The sequence below is a fragment of the Dipodomys merriami genome, unplaced genomic scaffold (assembly GCF_024711535.1).
Source record: "Dipodomys merriami isolate MVZ:Mamm:240054 unplaced genomic scaffold, mDipMer1.0.p SCAF_14, whole genome shotgun sequence".
Taxonomy (NCBI): Eukaryota; Metazoa; Chordata; class Mammalia; order Rodentia; family Heteromyidae; genus Dipodomys; species Dipodomys merriami.
In genome coordinates, this window is record NW_027202715.1 from 38,864,175 (window position 1) to 38,884,099 (window position 19,925).

The 19,925-nt window shown below is 45.2% G+C and overlaps 1 protein-coding gene across 1 annotated transcript in view; it reads right to left on the reverse strand.

Moving 5' to 3' along the window:
• Nucleotides 1–19,925, reverse strand: part of LOC138826172 (tolloid-like protein 2) — a 110,566-nt gene that overhangs the window by 61,468 nt on the left and 29,173 nt on the right. The window contains exon 3 of the mRNA XM_070021315.1: nucleotides 127–210. Coding sequence (XP_069877416.1) covers nucleotides 127–210 — 84 coding nt within the window. The remainder of the gene's footprint in view (nucleotides 1–126; nucleotides 211–19,925) is intronic.

Sequence of the window (19,925 nt, forward strand, 5' to 3'; positions counted from 1 at the left end):
TACAAAGTGAGATGTTGTCTCAAAAAAAAAAGTTAAAATGGCAAGCTTTTGGCTTGTCTGTATTTTGCCATGATGAACAAATAGATAAAAGGTACTCAGAGACTTGGGAGGGCCTCATATACATACCCTTTCTAGCTGCCTGGCTGCTGGTGTTCGAAGCTGAAGCTGTTGTGTTTAGCCAGTTCTCAGACGCATGCTCTTCCAGCCCACCTAGAAGAAGAGGAGAAAAGGGGATGAAGACAAAGCTTCACAGCAGCATCAAAAACAAGGGGCAAGCCCACCACAAGCAGAGTCACTATGGACCAGCAGAATTTGTCTAGCTACCATTTGCTAACACCTATGGTGTTCTGGGCCCTGGTTTAGATGCCAAGGTTTGTTTTTTTTAAATAATCACATACACCATTCATAAATCAATGAAAATATTATTCTTGATTGGCCAAGGGTACTCAGAATGAACTTTCCAAGTCAACAAACGAGCCCAAAGTCAGCTTCCTCAACATTCCTACAAGACTAAATGCAAAGAGGCAGCTGCTGGCCTGGGGCCCCCGAGGGTAGGAGACAGTGTTGCTGCAGCTGGATGTGTGACGAACTGGACAACTGCTGCCCTGATGCTCTGGGCACTGGCAAGGCACCCTGGTGTCCTCTAGGGGGAGAGTCTCCTTTAGGAAATTGCTGGGTTTCATTCATAAACTGGACTCTGCAGACAGTGTGCCCTCTGAGAAGAGCCAGGCTCATATGGGCTGTCAGTGGCCACCATCTACACGTGTCCACATTTGTCTCCACCGGGGGAATGCCAACCAGCAAGCCTTTGTTAGTTCTGCTGTGTCCAATACAGCTGCAAGCATCATGGATCCAGCTGTGAAGAAGACCCTGCTCGTGCTGTGCCTGCCCAACACGTGTATGTTTTAAACGGGGAGATGGGTTGGAAACAGCAAGAGAGAAAACAAGTGAACAGATGAGTACAGGCTCAGAACATGTTCTAGAGGACCGCTGAATACCCATGATTACCATGCACTGTGCACAATGACCAGTCATGGAACCTAGTGCCTAGTGTCCATCAGAAGATGGACAGATAAAGAAAGTATAGTACAGATAACACAATAGAATACTATTCAGTCATTAAGAATAAAATGATGCCATCTGTAGGAAAAAAATGATGAAACAAGATTATCACAGTAAGTAATATACACCAGACTAGGAAAGTCAAATGTCACGTGCTTCCTTTCATAGGTGCAATCTAGACATAATCAACAAAAAGGCCATGAAAGTGAGAGGATACTAGGGGGCAGGAAGTGGGAAAGGACAGATGACAGGGCAGAATGTGCTCAAAGTGTGTTGTATGCATGCATGAAAATGTCATGATAAAATCCACTTAAAGTGTCTTGCGAGGTTAAAAGGGAGATGGGAAAGAGGGGGATAAGAAAGAACTAGAAGGGGTGAATGTGATTAAAGGGCACGATATGCATGCATGGAAATATCACAATGAAACCCTGCTTGAACATTTCATATGTGCTTATAAAATGATTTTAAAGAAGAAAATGCTATGCAGATCACAGTGTGAGGGGGTGGGAATGGAAGCACTGAGAGCATAGTGGGGGGGGACAGCCTCTGTGAAGGCAACTCTGGGGTTAAAACGTAAGACAAGAGGGCTTGCTGGGTGCTGGTGCTCACCCCTGTCATCTTAGCTACTCAGGAGGCTGAGATCTGAGGGTTGCAGTTTGAAGGCAGCCCAGTCAGAAAAGTCTGTGAGATTCTTTTATCTAATTAACCAGCAAAAGGCCAGAATTGGAGTTGTGGATCAAGTAGCAAAGCACCAGCCTTGAGCAAATAAAGCTCAGGGACAGCTCTCAGGCTCTGAGTTCAAGCCCCAGTAGCACTGACATGTGCACATATGCGTGCGTGCACGCACACACACATACATACATACATGCACAAAACCACCATAATTTCTCCAAATCCACAATGACAACACCCCCCGACCCCCAGAGCTCCATCCATGTGGCAAATAATTTTACAAAATTATTTTACAAATTTTACAAAAGAGAAAACAAGGTGACTAGTCCAGGGCTGCTGGTCCCCTGAGGGGACACTGGGTGCTCAGGACATGGTCTCCTCGTCAGAACCCCTACCCAGAACCCAATGTGGCCCCAACATGACTGGAGATAGCAAATGGCCCCTGTACCAACTCCCCAGGGTGCCTTCTTCCCTCTGGTGGCTCTGCAGGGGCTGCAGCTGCCAGGCCTCCTGTAGACAGGTCCCCTCCTAATAACAGGAGGCTCCCCCACTGCATCCTGCTCCTTCTGCTGCCTTTCTGGCCAACTCAGAATCCACTCATACACTCCCTGCAGCTGCTGGGGACTGGGCTGCCAGCTCCTGGCCCTCGGGTATTCTTCCAGTTGCAATATCATTTCCTCTCAGGCTAAAGGTCAGGGGAAATCCTGATGGTGTGACATGGTTCGGCAGCAGAGGAATGTGCCATCTGTGACGGGAAAGTGAGCTGCAGGAGGCTCCTCTCCGCTACACAGAGATGGATGAGAACTTGGGCGTTAGCATCCTCCATCTGTTAAATGGGCCGTTGTGAGGACCAGATGAGGTAATGGGTTTGTTTAGGCATGCGTTCATTTAACAAATATTTATCCAACACCTGCTACAGGCCAGACATTGTTTCTGCTTTCCGGGATACAACACAGAAGAAACTCTACCCTGACCTCATAGAAATTATATTCTGATGGAAGGAAGAGGAAGACATCATAAACAAAGAGGCAACAAACAAGTTGGTTGCTCATAAGTGTTATGAGAGAAATAAGTGAGAGTGAGGAGACCAAGGAATGCTAGGGATGAGGGGCTGCCATTTCATTTCTCTGAAAAGAGAGAGGAAAAGTCTGCCATCTGGAGAGGAGCATTCAAACGGACAGCACAGCTAGTACAAAGGATGGACAGCATAGCAAGTGCAAAGGGTCTAGGGTGGGTATGTTCCTGGCCGAGTATAGGCTGGGGTAGGACAGGAATGGAATGAAGGAGGGAAAGAATGGGAGGCAACGAGGTCATGGGCAAGTGGCTACAGAGATAGCTCGTTGGGGATCTTGCTGCCATTTTTAGGACTTTGGCATTCACTCTGAGTGATCTAGATAAGATTTAGGGGATATAAGAGGTATTTTGTATCTGCACAGCTTTGTATGTGACAGGGATTATTAATAGTAAGCAGGAGGGGACAGAGTTGCTGAGCTCTGAAATAAGATTCCATATAAATGGAAGCCCAGCATGGATGGTTGGCAAGTTAAGTCTTGCTTAATTCCTGCAAAAGTGGGGGGGGGTGTTGTACCTGGGCCCAATCCTGGTTCCAGGTGAGCTGGAATGGCACATGGCTGTACTGGAGGGAGTCATGCTGAAGCGGGCAAATGTGTGTGTGTGTGTGTGTGTGTGTGTGTGTGAGAGAGAGAGAGAGAGAGAGAGAGAGAGAGACAGAGAGAGACAGAGAGACAGAGAGACAGAGAGACAGAGACAGAGACAGAGACAGAGAGACAGAGAGAGACAGAGACAGAGAGAGACAGAGACAGAGAGATTTGTTTTGCTTTGATTTTGAATAGTTGCAAAGTTCTGGAATTGGGGAAGACCAGATAACTCCCAGTTCCTGGACATAACTGAAAGAACCAATGTTTGCCAAAGGCCAATCAAGGATTGACCCAGTTCTAATAACAAGTCCAAGCACTTTCCTGACCTGGAAGTTTGTGGCCTCATAAAGACCCCAGAACACCTCTTCTTAGGGAACAAGGGCAAGGAGATTTGCCTGTCCTAAGGGTCCAGAGGGGTTAATAAGGAAAACAGCTGGAGGGGACGCTGTGTGGAACCCACCATCCTTCTCAGCAGTCTCAGGCCAAGGAATAAACAAGAGCAAGTGAAGAGCCCGGTAGAAGCCAGCAGTTCCTGAGGGCCACAGAGGGATAGTGTCCAGGTCTGTGAGAGAACACAGTTAGGAACCCAATCTTACCTCTGCCCTCATCATCAGGTAGTAAGACTCTTTTTACCTCGAAGCTGCAAAGCTGACAGTTTCAGAGCGTCAGACCCCATTAGACCTGAAGTTGGTTGGTGTTCTTTGGCTGCTCCCCTGATGAAAACCCTTCCCAGGGCTGGGAAGGTGGCTCAGTGGTAGAGTGCTTGCCTTGCATGCCTGAGGCCCTGGGTTCAATTCCTCAGCACCACATAAGCAAAAAGAAAAAAAGCCAGAAGTGGCACTGTGGCTCAAGTGGTAGAGCGCTAGCCTTGAGCTGAAGAGCTGAGGGACAGCGCCCAGGACCAGAGTTCAGGCCCCACAACGGAACCCCCCCCCCAAAAAAAACAACAACAACAACAACAAAGAAAACAATTCCCGGTCCCTATGGCCCTTGGGGAAGAATTCCTACTCCTAAGACAACTGATAGGCCCTTAGCAGTATGGCCCAGCTAGGATCCTCTTCTAGGGACCTTGGGGTGGTGGGCCTCATCTGCTCCTTCCAGATCCAGACTCCTCAGAAAGGAACCATCCATAATGCTTAGATTTTTCTTTTCTTTTCCTTTCCTGGATGCACACTCCCAAGCCAAAACTACTTCTTTACTTGGCCCAATCCTACTTCCATTGGGAGCCTCTGCTCCTCTTTGGTTATAAATCCTTCTCCACTGCATTCCCCCAGTCTATAAACTCTTCACAGCCTTGGTCACAAGGTATGGGGTCTCCTTTATTATGTTCAGTGGATTTCCCACAGCCTAATTTTTATATTTGCTCAGCTTGAAGGAAGAGAACCCGAATACCCAGCATCCAGGCTCTGTACATAGCAGGTGCCCAATAACATATGTTGATGGGTGGCAAATGAATGAATGAATGGTCCAGATAGATTGTACTTTTAAAAAAACTCAGCTGCTTCTAGTGCAGCTTAACTGTTGGAAAAAAAAATGTCTTTATTAGTTTTTCTGGAGAGGGAGGCAGCTATTCTTGGAAAACTGGCTTTCAACCTTGGCTGCAATTTTGAATGATCTGGGAAGTCCTTTAAAAAGTATTAAGGCCTGAGCTTCAATACTCAGAAGTCTGATTTGATTGGTCTCGGGCATACCCAGTGGCATAGGGACTTCTTATACAAAGAGTAGCAAAGTTGAACTTGGAAGCCCTGAGAAGCTGCAAACACATATAATCCCAGAACTTGGAGGATAAGAGTTCAGAGCCAAGAGACACGGTCACAACACATTAAAAAAAAAAAAAAAGGTTAAGCATAGCTACTCAGAACCCTGGGAGAGCAGGCCTCATCGCCCAAGCTCACGAGGAGCTACAGATGTAGAGCTGGAAAAGCCACACCATACCTGTAAATGGGATGCAAAAGTGTTCCTGTTTACTTAAAAAAAACTAGAAAGACAGGAGAAACTCAGGCTATAACTGTGACCATGGGTCCTAGAACAAAGAAGAGAGAGAATAGCTTGATTCAGACAAAGGCTGGGGAAGAGGGGATACATTCGCAGTATGGGATGTATTTTTCCTGAGGAATGATTACAAGACAAATCTATCTATCTATCTATCTATCTATCTATCTATCTATCTATCTATCTATCTATCTATCTATCTATCTATCTATCTACAAATAGATGAGAGGATAAGCAAGGATCTTGTAGATTTCATTAATCACACGGTTCATTCAAACATCTCCTTTGCATAAGAAACCCAGGCTTACAGCTGGTCTCTGGGAAAGAAAGCCCTCCAAGCCTTGAAAGAGCTCCGGGGCTGTCCAAGCTCTCCCTGATACACAGGGGGCCAGGCCAGGCCAGTGATTCAGGGAGCCTGCTGAAATGTTTCTATCCAGCATTTGCAATTCAATCCCACAGTTTCCTTTATGGAACAATTCACTAAATTCAGAGTTGTTCTTTTTTCTAATTCACCATATAATTCACCTCCCAAGTTCAATTAAGAAGCAATCTGTTAGCAACTTTGAGAGCAAGCTGCTTTTCTTTGGGAAAGCTCAAATTTCTTCCGCTTCCAACAAAAAGTACCTTAATGATATGCATCATAGGAGACACTGGTGTACACACAACGCCCCTTTACCTAATCAACAAAATATTAACAGAATACATCAGAGATAACTAGGCAGGAAGAGATGGGATTTTCCAAAGCCCAGGAGGATAGGTTCTTGTGCCATACATCAATTTGTTCATTTGAACAAGTCTTGTGAATATTCAAGGATATGGACAAAAATGTTATTTTAATTATTCCTTCCTTGGGCTGGGAAGGTGGCTCAGTGGTAGAGCACTTGCCTTGCATGCATGAGGCCCTGGGTTCGATTACTCAGCACCACATAAGCAAAAAGAAAAAAAGCTGGAAGTGGTGCTGTGGCTCAAGTGGTAGAGCGCTAGCCTTGAGCTGAAGAGCTGAGGGACAGCGCCCAGGCCAGAGTTCAAGCCCTACAACCAGACCAAAAAAAAAATTATTCCTTCCTTTTTAAAAAAAAATCTTTTGTGCCAGACCTGAGGCTTGAACTCAGAACCTCATGCTTGTGCTTGGCTTTTTGGCTCAAGGGCGGAGCTTTACCACTTGAACCACACCTCCATTTAGAGCTTTTTTATTAGCAAATTTGGAGATGAAGAGACTCAGGGACTTTCCAGACTGGCAGGCTTTGAACTGAGATCTTCTGATCTTAGCCTCTTGAGTAGCTAGGATTACAAGGATGAGCCACTAGCATCTGGCTCCCTTCATTCTCTCTCTCTCTCTCTCTCTCTCTCTCTCTCTCTCTCTCTCTCTCTCTCTCTCTCTCTCTCTTTCTCTTTCTCTCTCTCTCTCTCTCTCTCTCTCTCTCTCTCTCTCTCTGTATGTGTGTGTGTGTGTGTGTGTGTGTGTGTGTGTGTGTATGTGCTGGTCTTGGGGCTTGAACTCAGGGCCTGGGTGTAGTCCCTGAGCTTTTTCACTCAAGGCTAGTGCTCTACTACTGTGAGTGCCACTTCTAGTTTTCTGGTGGTTAATTAGAGATAAGAGTCTCATAGACATTCCTGCCTGGGTTGGCTTTGAACTGCAATCCTCAGATTTTAGCCTCTTGAATAGCTAGGATTACAGGCATGAGCCACCTGCACCCAGCTCTCTTCAGGTTTACTTAAAACACAACAGCTGCCATTCTTTATCTATAGATTTTTTGAAAGTGCATCCCATGTAACCTATTGAATCTCCAAGTTGACACATGCAAAGGGGACTGGTCCCATTTTATATTCAGGGAAACTGAGGCTGAGAGCACACACACTGAATGGAGAAGTTGGAATTCTCTCCAGGTGAGTAAAGCAACCTTGCTTGATCACACAGTATGGTAAATTCATGAAGTCATGACTGACTCACAGTGATCCTAATTCCTCAGAAAGCTGACATCTGGGGGATGGCAGTTCACAGCCAGCCTAGACAGAAAAATCTAGAATCCATCTTCAAAATAACCAGCAAGAAAGGCTAGAGGCATGTCTCAACTGGTAGAGTGCCAGCCTAACAAGCACAAAGCTCTGAGTTCAAGCCCTGCTACCTAACCCTTCCACCCCCCACAAATCTAGCATAAAATTACTTCACTTCAAGAAAACAGAATTATCTCCAGCATACAATTCTAAAACCATTTACACCCACTCACTGACTTGGCTAAGCATCTGATCCAGCAGTACACTGCTGTGGTCCTCAGGGTGAACAACCACTACCTCCTAAAGACCTTCATGGTGCCTGGGGTTTACTAGGTAGGGTAGGTGGGGGATTAGTACAAACAATGACATTTCCTGGAAGGATTAAGCACTTGTAACAGTTTTAACAGTTTTATGGAGAATGGGGCCCAAAGTAGGTCTCTCTGCATAGTTGACATTTGACTTGAGCGTAACTGATAAGGGAGTATCTATCCTAGGAAGATTACAAACAAACGAAAACTGAAGATTTCTTTCCTGAGGAAGAAAAAACGGAGCCTGGTGTGTCTGGAGCTGGGGCCTAACGGAAGCTTGATTGGTAGGGATGGCATTGCCTGAGTCTTGTCCTCAGGACGTTATTTTAATTTGCAGGGTTCTAAGTAATATGCACAAGAATCCTATGAATAACCAAAATTATATTCTCTTTCTTTCTCTTTCTCTCATAGCTTACATTAGTTATACAGAGACAGATTTCACTAATCTTATTCCTTTCTTTTAACAGAAAAGAAAATTGAGGTCCATGAGTAAGTGAACAAGCTGTATAGGTCCCCCACTAGTCAAGGATTGAATTTGTGTTCCCAGGTGGGCCAATCTGACTCTGGAAGCCATGCCTTGTCCAGTCCTCTACCTCACAACTGGACAGGTACATCTGTGCAGCTGTCCAGGAAAGGCCAACAACAAACCACCTGCACACCACTGTTTGAAAACTAACTGCAAAACGTAACTATGTGTCTGAAGTTTTAATTATTCATTAAGGAAAAAAAAACAGAATGAAAGGGCAAAAGCCCTTTAAAAGGTTGATTTAGGAACAAACAAGGCAATTACTATGGTGATCAGTGTGTAATCTTAAGTGATTCCATGCCAAGTAACTTTTATAGCTATGCCAAATTGCAAAATGCTACAGAAGGGAAAGGGAAAATGAGTTAAATGATTGCTGCCAGATTAGTTAATGAAATGATTTAATATTGGCAAGTGCTATGTAAGATGGGAATTCTTACACACGTGGTGGGGGAGCATTTTAAGTTGGTAACATTTTATTTAGTAACTTTGCAAGCTATATCAAAATCTTTTTTTTTTTTTTTGTCGGTCATGGGGCTTGAACTCTGGGCCTGGGCACTGTCCCTCAGCTCTTCAGCTCAAGGCGAGCGCTCTACCACTTGAGCTACAGCGCCACTTCCTATATCAAAATCTTTTAAACAGGCAATATATGACTTCTAGGCATTTGTACTGAGTTCATTGGCAACAAAGACAATGATAGTCATCTTTTCTATATATATGATAAAAGAAGACTTGTGTCCAGCTGTGTAGCACATACCTGTAATCCCAGGACTTAGGAAACTAGGAGGATTGAGAATTGAAGGTCGAGATCCATTTCAAAACAGAACACATACATATGTGCATCCATAAATGAATGCGTAAGACTATATAACAATTATATCCCTAACAGGGGAGTGGCAAAATAAATTATGATATAATGTGATGTAACAGAAAACAATATGACCTCCTAAACAGTTTTTGGAATTTACTAAGTGAAAAATCATACTGTAAGGCAAAACACAACACAACAAAACAAAACAAAACAGGCTAAGAAATAGTACCCAATACGATGCCAATAGAATTCAGTGTGATTTTGCATTCTCATGAATGCATGTTGGAAACTCATAGGGAAATACTGATAGAAATATCCAGGCTAATGGCTGCAGGTTTTGAGATGAGTTTCACTTCTTACGTAGTCTTGGTAGTTCCCAAATTTTACTCAAAATATTTATTTCATACTTGAGGTACAAAGATTTTAAGAAGAACAATGAGGATACAGCATACATTTTGCCTGAGAGCCTGTGCTTTACACTTGGTGGTGTACACCTACGTGAGTGTATGCGCACGCACACATGCACAGAGTTGCCAGAGAAACCTCTTTGCAATGGGCGAGAAACATAGCTGTGTTTATGCAGATGGGAAAGCTGCAGTCCAGCCTTTTCTTCTGGTTTTCTGCTCTGGCCACAGGGATTAAAACAACCACAATGAGTCCACACCTTGGCAAGATGGAAGCAATAGGGAGGGTCACCGGTAAGAACCAGAGGGGCCTGTCGGCACCTTCTCTCAGCCTGTGTCTGGTGGCTCTGCTGAGACCCAACCCTCCTACTCCCTGAGACTTAGAATTTGCAGAGGCTCATGGGAAACTTCTTAATCAAGCTCTCCTTCAAACCTCCAATTCTTTATTAACCCTGGGTTCTAAAAACCGGGGTTTTTTTATAGCCTTCCTGATTTTTCTTCTTCATGTCAGCTTAGGAGGGATCAATCTCTTGTATCATTTTACTTGCTTGTTTGTATTATGGTGCAGTGTTGGGAATTGAACCAATTACTCTATCACTTAGCTTTATCAGCAGCTACTGGTTCTTTGAGACAAGTTCTTACTATATAGCTCAAGCTGACTTTGAACCCACTGTGTAGCCCAGGCTAGCCTAGAACTCCCACTTCAGCCTCTTGAGTGCTGGGCTATCACATCTGGTCCCAAGCTCTTGTATCCTTTTCTGTCTCCTCCAAATGGAGTTATCCTCAGACCCCAACCTGCTGTGCCCTAACCTTTCTCAACCCAGAGCTGGCCTGAACTCACAGAATGATAGCTTGTCTCTGTCCTACCCCATAGCCAATATGTTAGTGTGGTATGAGAACACATCCCAGTTTCACTCAGGAGAGCAAAGGAGAGAGGGGAAGGCGAACAGAAAGCAGTGGTCACTCTCAGCCTCACAGAAATAGCAGAAACAACTGTCGCCTGAGCAACCACACCCCAAAACAAGGGTTTGGTTCTTTTGGGTTCTGGGAAACTGAAGGGAAACAACTACTCTTCAGAATCCCTCAGGGAATTCTTCTTTATATGGACTTCTAGAAGCTTCTAGAACACTGATTTCTGAAGTGGTCAGGGTGAGAGAGCCATCAGGGAAAGTGGAACCCAAAGTCTTCACGTGTTGGAGAACGGGATGGCAGGAGAGAGCAGTGGGGGACCACAGAACAATGGAACACTGGTGAAATACTTCCCTGAAATGCCGAGGGCAAAAACTGGACCAAAAGCAGCATGCCTAGGAGAGAGCTTCGGTCTTTTCAACCCCCATTTATAGGCTCACTGAGCCTGACCAGCAGTGATCTCATTTCCTTGCTTATGAGGTTATGGCCTGTCTCTCCCACACCAGCTGAAATGTAAGCGCCCTCGTCTTCATGGATGTGTCCCTAGACAGGAACAGCTCCCAGTTTTCTGGAGGTGTAGGAAGATGGGAAGGAAGAGGATGGAGGATGTGAAGCTGTGGGACTCTGACACTGTTCTCCAGGCAAGAAGAGATGACATTCTGGAGGGTGGCAGGGCATTGGGAGGGAGAACAGGGGCAATTAGCAGCATTGGTTAGGTGACGGGACACACATGACAGAGATGGAGAAAGAGCCCTGGTCAGTTCTCAGAGACTTGATGAGGAAGGTAGCCACTTCCCTCATGTCATGCCCCTCCCATGACCTTTCCAGGCCTACCTCAGCCTATTCCATGAGGCCCTTCCCTGGGCGCCCTTTACAGCTCTTTCATGGCCCTGTACTTATTCAGGTCTCAATCCCCCCTCTCCCATTCAACAAGCTTCTACAGGATACCTCTCTGGATCAGCACTGTATCAGTGTCATGGAGAGAAAAACAGACTAGACCTAGACCCTGCCTCATGGAGCTTCCAGCCTGAGCCACATTGTGCCTTGCAATTCTTTGCAAGCCAGGGTGTCACCTCTTCAGTTCGATTTGTTCCTCAAAGACCATGCTAACATCTTGTTTATGTCCATAGAGATGCTTTTAGCAGATACTTTACAAATATGACTAGGTAAGGCGACCTGAGTTAGATGGACCAACACTCACTTATATGATCTCAATTCATATCTACTGCCTCTCTGAGGTAACATTACAACATTATCCTTGCTGATATTTTCAACAGATGAGGACAAATGGGGCTGGGGGAGGTGAAATACTTGGTCTGTGGTCACCATGTGATCCATGGCCATGATGAGAGAGCTGTACTCCCAGCCCCATCCTCTGCCTCAGTGTTCCCTCCCAGTGTTCTAACATGGGCAAAGAGGAGGGACACCCAGGACAAAATGGAACCCTCAGATGCTTTGTATCCTAGAGAGAGAAGAGCTAGTTGATTTTCATCCTTCACAGATGTTATGCTCTAGAAAGTTGCTGTGAACACCATTAACAAACACTGAGTCTTTGCTCCTAGGGAAGAAAAATGCGCCGTTGTATACAACAAAGTTCTGTCTTTAGTAGGTTACACACAGTGTTGGGCCTGGCACCACTCATATGTCCATCAAATAACTGATTCAGATCTTTGCTTTATGTGTCTGTTTAAAGATACCTTATTATGTATCTATTATTAATCCCTTCCCAAGGAATTCCCAACCAACAGCACTATAAAACCCACCAATGAAAAATCACAAAGCCACCAAAGGAAAAAAACAAAAACAATAACAATAAAAACACCCCTATAGCACTTAAGTAGAGCCTAAGAATGCCATGCATAGTCTGGGAGTTGAAACACTGCCTAGACTGGGAACATAGGAGTGAGGTGACTGTGGTTTTTGTTGCTTTCACATGTCTGACCAAGTGTTGTGAGTACTGATTTCCCCATTGCAAATAAAGTTCAGAAGTAGGAGAATTCACAGATATAAAGTCTGCAAACTGTGTCATCGACTAAAGAAAAGAGAGGCAGAGACATTCATTTAGGGAGTCCCAGAACCCTAGGTAGTCCCTCAGACCCATTCTGGGGGCCCAATGCTGACCCATTACCTGAAGCATCTGGCCACAAGTCTCCCATCACTGCAAAGACAAAAGAGAGAAGCAAATGAACCAGCTCTCAAGATCAATCATGAGTTCTGAAGTAGTTGGGTGGCGTTCTTGAGGAAGATGGCCATCCTGGCCAGTCAGCAGGAGGCAGGTGAAGGTGGCAGGAAGGGCCAGGTTCCCCCAGTGCACAGTGAGATGGACTAAGTGTCTCAGCAAGCTGTTGTTGATTCCTTTGACCTCTAGTCCTCAACTGTGAAAGGGCAGAGGATCTAGTGATCCACAGAGCTGTCGTGATGTTGAACTGATTGTGATTTCTAATAATGGATGTGAAGGGGCTTTGAGTACCAACCAAATGTCACATGCCTCTGCCATCTGCCTGGGCTGGATGCTGTGTGTGGTTTCCACTGACTGGGATAAATGCATGCCCCGTTACCAGGGTACTAGCTCCCTTGAGACCTCAGTCTGAACCTACAGAAGAGCCATCTGGTAAGACAGAGCAGCTCACAAGCCCATGCTTGTGAGGCTCACCAGGCCTCATTAGTTTGCCCATTTGACCAAATGAACTAAAATGAATGGATGGAAAAGTGAACCAGGCCAGCAGAGCTGGATCTTGTAAGGGCCAAGCTGGGGGTACGGAACCAATCAGAAAACTAAGGTTAATTGGAAATCAAAGAAAGAAAATCCTCAAAGGAAGAGAAAAGCTAAGCACCAGTGGCTCACACCTGTAATCCTAGCTACTCAGAAGGCTGAGGATTGAGGATTTGAAGCCAGCCCAGGCATGAAAGTCCGTGAGATTGTTACCTCCAATTAAATAGCAAAAGCCAAAAATGGAAATGTGGCTGAAGTGGTAGAGTGCCAGCCTTGAGTGAAAAAAGCCAAGCAAGAGTACGAGGCCCCAAATTTAAGCCCCAGTACACACACACACACACACACACACACACACACACACACACACACACACACACACACACACACACACACACACACACACACGTGCAATGCACACACAGAGAGAAGAGAAAGAGAAAAAAGAAAGAGAAGAATACAAATATTCTTTAGGAGCTAGCAGAGAGAAGCAGAAAGAAGGAGTACAAGGGACTTCGTGCCCTGTCCTTGCCCTTTTCCACACAGAATTCAGCTTGGTTTGGGAAGAACTGTGGAGGAAGGTGGAGAGGGGGGAGCTTCACCTTTCATAAATAATGTCAGATTGGTAGTATGTACTTACAATTCCTAAATGTGGGAGGTTGATATAGGAGAATCATAATGAAACCATATTTTAAAAAAAGATGTAAGGTAAGCAATTCTTCAATGTGCTAGCACATCTCAGGAAAATACAATGACTCCTTTGATTCAGAGAGGTTAATAACAATATATGGTCCCATCTGCTGGGGTGACTGGGGCGGTGAGGACCTATGCTGATGTCAACACATGTGCAGGGACATAGCACTCACATGCAAGAACATCCAGTGTGTTTCTGATCTGCTTTCTCAGTGTCCTCCCCGCCACCCCTACCCAGAGCCAGAGCATGGCATGCTATGCTACACACAGGTGCTAGAGACTCTGTGTGTTAGAGTGAAGGAAGTTGGGAGCCAGGGAAGTTATGCATCAGGGTGACAGAGAATGGGTGTGAAAGATGATTAGGGAATGGTGGGATTGTGGCAAACCACAGAGCACCTGCCTCTGCAGAGTTCAGCCCATTATGCAACCCCATTGATTGTTGCCATGTGGGATTGCTGGACCAGTGTGGTCAGATCTTCCAACTTTCCAAGAGAAGCCAGAGTTCAGGGATTTTATGAGAAATCTGATTTTTAAATGTTGGCAGTAAATTGAAAAAAATGTAAGCACTACAAAACAAACAAAACACATCTGCAGACCAGATTTGGCTGGTGGGCTGATGGCTTAGGATATCTGGGCTGGAGGATGGATGGGAAAGTCATGCCTATGGGCAACACTACTGTCAGAGAGGGAGGCAACTTTTGGCCCATGACAGGCAAGGTCTGGGGACAAAGGTGTTAGACAAGAGGTAGCAGGAGCTACCAAAGTCCATAGGCTCATCATCAAGGTGAGCCAGGGATTTTTCTTCAGGGTCTGTGGACAAGCAAGGGTCACTGGAGAGGACCAAAGAGAAGTAAGATGACCAGAACACAGAATGAGATTCCCTGGCAACTCTACCACATCTTCACTTTCTCTCTCTAGATCTCCATGGAAACCTACAGGCTTCAGTGTAAACAGCTCAGGAAAGAACATGGCTTTGTCCAGGCCCAGTTACATCCCCTGAATGTCAGCTACATGCATGCAAGACAGGAGCCTCAGCCCAGATTCACACCAGCAGGGCCACCTGTAACCCCAAGCTGGGTCTCCATCTCTTGCAGTCCAACATGCTTGTCCCTCAGTTCCCATCCCTCTGCTGTGAAAGGCAATCTGGACTTTATGCTTGTAGATCTGGCCTATTATTATCTGGCCTATTATTTTCTAGGGGAGATAGGGATGTAGCTACATTGTTCCTGGGAGCCCTAAAGGGTCTGTGGAAAGGCACAGGTTAGGTGGATTTAAACTGACTCTTCTGAACCAAAGACATGGTGGCCATCTAACCAGTCCCATGACTGGCAGACTCCAAGACTACAGTCCCCAGCACATGCAAAACAGTCCTTGGCTCTCAGAAAGCCTGGTCCTTCTTTTCATAGTTAAGGAAGACATTGTACCCCAGAGTGAAGTGATGCTCCTTAAGTCTATTCAAGCATGGACAATGCTAAGGGTGTGGTACTTGTTTTGTCATAAGCCTATTTCTTTCATTATCATGTCCACACAATAAGAAGATCCTTGAGTAACTGGTCCTTGCTCAGCAAGAGTCAGTTCCCAGTAGTAACAAAGAATACCCATTTAAGAAAGACTAAGCAATAACAGGCCAAAGGGGTGTCCCAATAGAAAGGTAAAATAACAAGTTAAAAGGTTTTGGGATGCTAGACCTGGTGGTACACACCTGTAATCCCACATGTAGGAGGAGCCTAAGTTCAAGGCCAGCCTAAACTACATGTAAAATTCAGTCTAAATAATAAACAAAAAAACCCAAAAATTTTAGAGGGTGACTATTGACTAATTAGGACGAGAGAAACATTTTCCTTATCTAGACCACGGATGCTGGACATATTTATTGAAGAATTACCTAAAAAATATAAAGCCTTTAGTCTTTTAGGGTTCATTTCACTTTATTCTAGCTTGAATACCAACTACTATTCAAATTTTAATCAGGATAGAAGCCCATTCGATCAATGCAGTAAAAGCAGAGAGGAAAGGCAGAATCGGAATAAGAAAAACCAAAAGAATGATGCTTAGCTTAGCACTGGTAGCTTACACCTATAATCCTAGCTGTGAAGGCTAAGAGCTGAGGATCAACTTTTGAAGCCAGCCTGGGAAGAAAAGTTCTCTAGATTCCATCTCCAATTAACCAGCAAAGTGCCAAACCAGAGATGTAATTCTTCTGGGACAAGTGAGAGCATGAGGTCCTGAGTCCAAGCCCCGGTATCTGTATAACACATAAAAAGAACAATGCTTGAAAAGATGAGGAATAATCTTTCGGATGGCCAAAACCAAGAGGCAAAGACTGGACCTTTGGTAGACAGAGTCACCAGCTGTCATGTGGATGGGATCCCAAATCCCATGCACTAAGAGGAACTCATAAAGTATTCCCCATGAAATGACATTATGAATAGCAAAGCGGGATAGGATTACTAGGCTTGACCCTAAAAGCCAGGTTAATCCTAAAATAAGCCAGGCCGCCTCAAAGGTCAATTCACCCACCCATCCCTTCCCCCCAAGAGAAGTCTTATTTTTACCCTTTTGCTTGATTTACTTTATAACTCCTTCCCTTGGACTTCTCTTTCACTCTCAATCTTCCATGGCCCCAGCACAGGTGTAAGAACCACAGGCAACGCTCCCTAAGAGATCATGATGTAGACTCAGGTATAGTGGCCACATTGGGGTAGGTGCAGGAAGAAAAGACAAAAGACAAACAAAAAAGAAAAAAGAGGGAAAAAAAGACATTCTGTGTCCCCAAGAGTAGAAATCAATCTTATTCTTTCCTTTCTAAGTCTTTGCCCAAATACCAAGTGCCCGGCTCTCCTCTGATTTGCACTCAGATGGCCATGAGCATGGAGTCTTAGGATAAATTCTTCTACATGCGCCATCTTGCGTGGGTTCTAGATCTCACCATTAAGACAACCTTGGCTATAATGTCAGGCACTAACCACTCATTTGTCCCAGCTTCTCAAGCTCTTCTTCTAATTGGGATTCAGGTTTGATGGATACTTGAAAAAATCTGCTCCCCTCCTCTCTGCACCCACCATAGCTCCAGGTGAAGTATTGGTTCTACTCCTCCAAACTCTAACAGACATGGTCGTAATAAAGATAACTCAAAGGTAAATGTGCTTTTCCCCATGTTTCAAGTTCTCAGTGAACTCTGGCTTCAATCCAAGGTGTAAGTCAGGCCTGAATGAGGCCCCAGAGAATGAAATGATAGAATCCTTATGTTGCCTTCTTCCTTCCTTCCCAAAGAGCAGATGTGTGTTTATCAGATTCCTCTTTATCATCTCAAATCATCTTGCTAAATTAAAAACATCACAGATGGAGTAACTGCCAGGCCTTGCTGGTTCCGGTGCTGCAGTCCCTGCCCTGAAGCACCTGCTGACCGCTGTCCTCAGGCTAGCCCTGTGCTGGCTCAGGGGCTGGCCCTGACCCTGGCTGAGGGATTTAAACACTTTGGACTCCACACATAATGAGCTTACCCTTGCCTCTGGTCTGGCTCTGATTTTGAACTGTGGACTTCTGCTTTATTTCTGAAACTTGTCTCTATCTTATTAACCCAGGTTGGCTTTCTGCCCATGTTCCCTCTAACCCCTACTTCCCTCAAGACCCAGAGACCTCTTGTCCTGTTCTTCTGTACTGTCAGCTTAGAACTAGAAGCCCGCTAAATCTCGCTGGTGCTATTTGCTTGGGTCTCTGGATCCCACTCCTACCCCTATCCCAGGGAAGTCACCAGTGCCAACTCCTTGCCTAGATGACAGTGGTTCCTGAGGCCTTCCCTCCAGGTATGAGTTCTGTCTGCTTTGGGGAGGTCAGAGGAGGCTGCCCCACCCCATACAGGGATTCTGGTCTCAGGGCCTGCCCTTCCAGCCTGCTTGCATTCCTCCAGTGTTCTCAAAGCACAATAATCACTTCTGTCATTATAACAGTCTCCTACTGGGTACCAGTGGCTCGCTCCTGTAATCCTAGCTACTCAAGAAGCTGGGATCTGAGGATTGTAGTTCCAACTCAGCCCAGGCAGAAAAAGCTGTGAGACTCAATGCCAATTAATCACCAAAAAGCCAGAAACAGACCTGTGGCTCAAAAAAAAAAAAAAAAAACCCAAGTATATCACCCAGTTCCCTGAGTTTAAACCTCAGGACCAAAAACCAAACAACAACAAACAGACGGATAAAGCTACAGCCTTGGTGCTAGGCATAGAAGAGTCTCACAAAGAAAGAAAGAGGGAGAGAAGTGAGAGGCAGCAGACTATGGAGTACATGCGAGAGGACAGGGTAGAAGCCAGGCAAGGAGTCAAGCAGGTGGGTACCAAGTCTTTCACTGGAAGGGCCCAGGAGAAGTCTCAGGACAGAGGATGAGAATGGACAGTCAATGGGACTGCTGTGGGTCTGGAGCCCTGTAGGAGTGAGTAGGATGTTCTCTCTGGCTCAGAGACATCCTGATGACCATGCTTTCTTTCCATCTGGGAATCTGTAGTAAGAACTGAGAAGAGAAGCTACTTGCCACACAGCTAAACGATGCCCTTTTCAGACAGCCCAGCATGCAGCAGTGGGCCCACCTAACCCCCGGGCTCTACTCTGAGCCTGAGAGTTTTCGCTGAGCTAGTGCCCATTTCTAATGAGGGTCTGAGGCATCACACATTCAAGCAAACAGGCCTAATATATCGGAGACACAAAGGAGAAAGGTGCCACCATAGTATTCTGAGCCCTTTGTAAGATTCAATTAGCACCTGGGATCCACAGTTCACAATTGCTTGACATCTGTGTGCCCACTCTGATGTTGGAACTAAAGAAGAAGGGCCAAGACCAAAGTGCTGTCAATGGAGAAAGGCGGGTGCTGAACACAAGGTGAGGAGGATTGAGGGCAGGATCAGGGTATCTCCTACAGGCCTGAGGTCCTCATCCTTCCTTTTACCATCACCCTTGATGGTTAAAAGTAGCTCAAGGGAACAAGATTAGTGGTAATGCTAGTGGCTGCTTCTAGAAGTAATATACACACTTGACATGCAATAGAGCAAAGTCTTAATGTTAGCTCCACCAATAAGTTAGTTATGTGATCATAAACACTCAGTATGAACACTGATTCTCACACCTCTAGGTATTAACAGTTCCTAAATGAGATCATATAAACAAAGTAATCTGTAGTTAACACATATGTATGGCAATTATGCTTTATATTAAAAGAGGATCCAACATCTAATCAGTTTTCAGATCTCTTCCTGGACAACTTTGTGACCCTAGAATTTGATCCAGAACAAGACAAATATTTGGGGGGGGGGATACTAATACAGATATTTCTTCTGTGCTGGTTGGGATCAAATCCAAGGATATGACCAGAGCATGTTATTACAGGCCCAGTTCAGCATTTCTTGAAGGTTCTAGTTGGTAATGTAAGGAATTCTAACAAACCCAGGCATTTGGAGAGGGTCTGGGACATAGAAGGGGACCACAGAGAAAAAGAAGAAGACAAAGCAGCTATTAAAGGGACTACCATGGAGTGGTACAGTATTATGGTATTCCATAGCAGACCCTACAATAATGCTTCACCTGCCAAACTTATTTGATCCCACCTATAAGACTAGTATTACATCCATCTTATAAGTAAGGAATGAAGTAGCCTGAGTTCCACCGCTAATAGATGCAGAACTGGAGATGCAAGCCCAGGCCTGCTACTCCAACACCCCTGTCTCTCCACACAGCCCTTCTCCAGGGCCCTTGTTGCCCAAGTGAATATTTCCAACAGCATGGAAGCACACAGAGAAGAGAGGTCATGGTCAGAATTTTACAACCTGAGACCCACAGAGTAGCTATACCCCTTGAAATTGCAAACAAAAATGTGTATGTGTACATGAAGACATGTAGACAGGCCATTTTCTCAACACTTGTAATGTCCATCAGTCACTTAAGTCGAAATGTTAAATGTCACATATTCAAGAGTAAAGAAGCCATGGAGACTTTTATTCTGCAGGCCCCTCCTCATTTAGTTCTTGGGATGGCAGAGGAAGGAATAGGGATGAGGAGAAGAGCTCCCTAGTAGTCTCTTGTCTCTCTCCAGCTTCCCAAACCAGAGGTCCTAGCAGCAGAGAACCCCAATGGCTCAGAGATTGCACTTGGCAGTCTGGTGTGGAAGAAGACAGACCTAAATCCAGTGACCTGCCCAGAAGGAAA